The sequence below is a fragment of the Gavialis gangeticus genome, unplaced genomic scaffold (assembly GCF_001723915.1).
Source record: "Gavialis gangeticus isolate Ggan-Ray unplaced genomic scaffold, GavGan_comp1, whole genome shotgun sequence".
NCBI classification, from domain to species: Eukaryota; Metazoa; Chordata; order Crocodylia; family Gavialidae; genus Gavialis; species Gavialis gangeticus.
In genome coordinates, this window is record NW_017729032.1 from 20,526,171 (window position 1) to 20,530,173 (window position 4,003).

The following is a 4,003-nucleotide window of genomic DNA, read 5'->3' on the forward strand; positions in this document are numbered from 1 at the left end:
CTGCTTGCTTAAAACAAAGGTGCAGCTGTCAGTCAATTGAAGAAAGTTGGGGAAGTGAAAGTCTCCTCTCCAGAGGACAGGAGGTCTGTAGAAACAGAAATGCATCAGCGCACTTCAAGGTTAGTGTATTCCACTTGCATACTGGATAAGTATGTAACTTTGAAGAACACAGAGCCAGTCCCAGTATGTTTTCTTCTGTTGATATCATAACAAACATTGGTTATCTGCATGTCTGTCAAATGAATAAGCAGCATGAATGTGTAGGAACTCTTAACCCCACTGTCTACTTTGTAACCTAAGGATATTCTATTTTTACGGGCACAGTTGGTAAAACTGGCTTGAAGTCTGTCAAATTTCAAGGCCACTGATAGTTTTAAAGACCTGCCCAAAAGGAGGTAATGAGCCTTAATAGATATTTTGCATAGTCTTCTGTTTTAGTAATGAGCATTGTTTATATTGAGTTCAGGTAGGTGTGTAGCCTTTTTCCAGTCCCAAGGCTGTGCACGTATCAGTGTACTGTATTGTGTGAGTACAGTCTGGAGAGTTAGACTAAGCTACTTCTGTTTCTGAAGCAAGTTAACAATAGCCATGGTAGTGATGTGGACTCTTAATTTTAGCAGTTTTCCAGTTTCTCATTTATTTCAGCCCTTATATGTAGTTTGCATCCAAGATGACACACCAACCTTTCTGTTGTGACTGTAATGGTCATACATTGCACTCCTTCCTCATCTTACAATCCCCTCATCTGAGAATCCTGCCAAAGTTGAATGCATTTAGAGAAAGTCTGTACAGAGACCCAGCTCTGAGGTTGTGTTGTTAGGAGTTAAGGAATGCATAGAACTTTTGGTTCTTACTCTGGCTGGCACCTAGTCAGCTGATGGAGCTAAGTAAAGCCATTAATTGGTGGATGAGTGCCTGTGGGGTCAAAAATATCCAAACAGGAAAGAGCAGAAGCTTAAGGGCTTGGTGGGAGGGGGAGAAGGAGCAAGTGTTGGAGGACCTCTTCCCACTTGCTGCAGTGGGGGAGCTTAATCTAGGATAAAGATTTGGAGTATGCTAGGAAAGGCAAAGGTCAGAGAGAGGAGAAATGTTTGTCTGCTGAGGAAAGTGCTCTGGCCTGAAACCAAGATTTTAAGCTGTGGCCAGGGCCATCTCATTGCTTTGACCTATATCATTGTCCTCCTCATGCTGATTTGAGCTTGACGCATGCTTTTTATAATGTCAAAATAATACATTAAAAAAGTAACTTCAAAACAGCATAACAAGTTTTTACATATAATGAAAAGGAATTTTTGGCATGAATATTAACAGACTGAAGAATCAAGCTTAAATGTACTCTCAGTAATGTTGAGTTAATTCAGCCTATGTAGTTAATGTTAACATCAAAAATGTAAGCTGAGACTCTATTGATGAGATGCGCATATCATTTCACTGTTTGGCAGGCTTTATAACCAATTAACAGAAGTGAAAATCAGAAAGGAAGAAAAAACAAGGCAAGAAGCCTATGCTAGAAACAGAGAGAAAGCTAAAGAGTTTCAAAAGGTAATTGCATATTATATAGCATTGTGTTCTTCCCAGAACAGCATTTCCTTATTTGTGTGTGTATTGCTTTGGGCAGTTCTGATAATTTCACAGATAGTTCAGTGCAGGCTAGAGTGTATATAATGTGCGTATCTGATTGAGACTGGGGAGGTAGGAAAGCCTTTCTTGTGGAAATGACATTCCAGCACCAGCTTGAGGTGGCTTTCCATCCCCCCCAGCCACACCCCTCCCAATAAGGCTGTGTGTTCCTCCTCCCACCTTTTGAATGGGAGACAATAGTCTTATAATAAAAAATGCCAGGCAAACGTGTTATATACTATGGGGTACTATGTTTAAAAATAGTAACATAACTTTGAAACTGCCTATGCAGTGTGGCTGCCTCAGGCTGATTATTTATTTAATTCTTTATTTTAAGTATGTGCCAAAAGAACTGAGTCACTTCTCAGAATACAGCAAGGGGAAATGTCTTAAGTTCTACTAACCCTTGAGATCTTATAGTGCCCCCAGGGAATAGGAGTACGGTCTCAAAATCAGGTAGAGAGTGATCTTTGCATCAGAGACTGTTGCACTTGTTGCCATCTAGGTAAAATTCAGTCAAATTTAGCCAAGTTACGGGCGGCAGAAAAATCAGTTTACATTTGCTGGGAAGATTAGACAGCTGTAGCTAAAGTGTCCAGAGATTCTAGCCATACACCATCTTAGAGCCACAGGAGTTACTGGCCATTGTTTAGAGCTGGCTTGAGCCCTGGAACAGAGGCTAGAGAAACTGCTGCTTCTGAGCTGTCAGAGCTCCCATCCCTCCTCTGGGACAACAGTGCACACAGGGAGGTGCTTCCTCTACTAAGCATGGAACAGGCAAGAACTGGGATAGACTAGAATGTGGTGTTCAGAGATAAGTCTTACAAAACTTTGGATCTCTCATCCCCAAAAAAACAAAATCTCTATAAATGTCTGGTGTAGACATACCCAGTATCTCCTACCCCGTGTATTTGGATGCCTGACAACCATGGGGTGCAGATAAGCAACCCTCAGGCTCCTGAGGACATCATGGGCATATCTACACAAGGTACTTGATGTGCAAAAGACAAATTCCACTGCCCATTAGCACAGCAGGAAAAACCTGTGCTAATGCTCAGTAGAATAAATCTACTGTGCATTAACATCACGGACAAACCTTTTGTGCTAATGTAATGCATAGTCGTGCTGATTATGGCACATTAAGTGAGTACATGTCACTACAGGTACTAAACTTAATGCGCCATAATTAACAGCGCATTAATGAATGTGTAGACATGCCCCTTGACAGCTCCTTCTACAGCTGAAGTGTTTACTCCACACCAAGCGTAGTATAATGAAGTGGTTTTAACCCATGGCCTTCCTTCTATGCATGTCATCCACAGCTCCACCCAACCACTTCAAATCTAACTGTCATCTGATAATACTTACACACTTTGCCCTTTTTATTTGTAGAAAACACTGGAAAAACTGCGAGCAAGAAAGACGCATTAATGTACACCAGATCCTGTTAGAAGACATTTGGGAACACGAGGAAGGCATTACTACTTTCCCAGTGCGATCCAAAGAATGCACTTACAGCATCAAACTTAAATTAAGCAATATCATGTAATAATTGTGAATACTGAGCTTTTAATATATTTGAAAATCATAATTTAAATCATTATTATAGCAACCTAGATAATGTTTTATTCCCACAGCTAAAGGACTACAAAAACTGGTATAACTATGCTTTGTTCAGTCTGTCAGTTTAAAGTCCATTTCTGCTTATATTTATAGTGACTTGGGTTAACAAGATCAAGATTCTTGTAGAAAGGTGGGGAGGGGGGTTCTTAATTGTTGTACGACAGTATTTGAAAGGAGAGTGTCAGAGTCACTCTTTAATAAAGTTTTGTAATGAAATCTAGAATTTATTTGCTAAGAGTCACTGCTTGGAAAAAAAAATCCAAGGGATAATAGGCACATCTTGCTCAATTCCTGTTGTTGTCAATGACAGTTAAGTGCTTAATTCCTACTGCAAGTTAATAGTGACCATATGAGAATTAAATACCTTTACCCCTATGTGAAGTTCCCTGCCGAGTTCCCAAGTTTGGCAGACTCCTAAGCACTGCATCCTGGGATACTGGAGGATTTCCAACTTGAGCAGCATATCTGTGGGGAGTAGCCACACCTTAATGGAACAGGAGCTGGGTTGTGGGGATCAGAGATAATCCTGCTCTGGAGTGGCATAACTTTGAGCTGTATAATGACTTCTTTAAACTACTTTAAGATGCTAATATGTGGACAATCCAAGGGTTAAGAACTCCAGTTACTTAAGTTTTACAGGCCATGCAGGGTGTATGAGGCAGTGACATGAACTTCCACCCCATAGGTGGCACCAATAAATATTCTTATTGAACTGTTGGAGTTCCTAGGCTTAGGAGATATCCATCAGTTGTGAGTCACT

At 40.6% G+C, this 4,003-nt stretch overlaps 1 protein-coding gene across 4 annotated transcripts in view; it reads left to right on the forward strand.

The window, feature by feature from the left end:
- The window catches only part of CEP295 (centrosomal protein 295), a 96,912-nt gene extending 93,421 nt beyond the window's left edge, over positions 1-3,491 (forward strand). For all 4 annotated transcript variants that reach the window (XM_019524414.1, XM_019524415.1, XM_019524413.1 and 1 more), the window contains 3 exons: positions 20-119; positions 1,443-1,542; positions 3,013-3,491. In XM_019524414.1, coding sequence (XP_019379959.1) covers positions 20-119; positions 1,443-1,542; positions 3,013-3,051 — 239 coding nt within the window. In that variant the 3' untranslated portion in view covers positions 3,052-3,491. The remainder of the gene's footprint in view (positions 1-19; positions 120-1,442; positions 1,543-3,012) is intronic.
- The last annotated feature ends 512 nt before the right edge of the window (positions 3,492-4,003 follow it).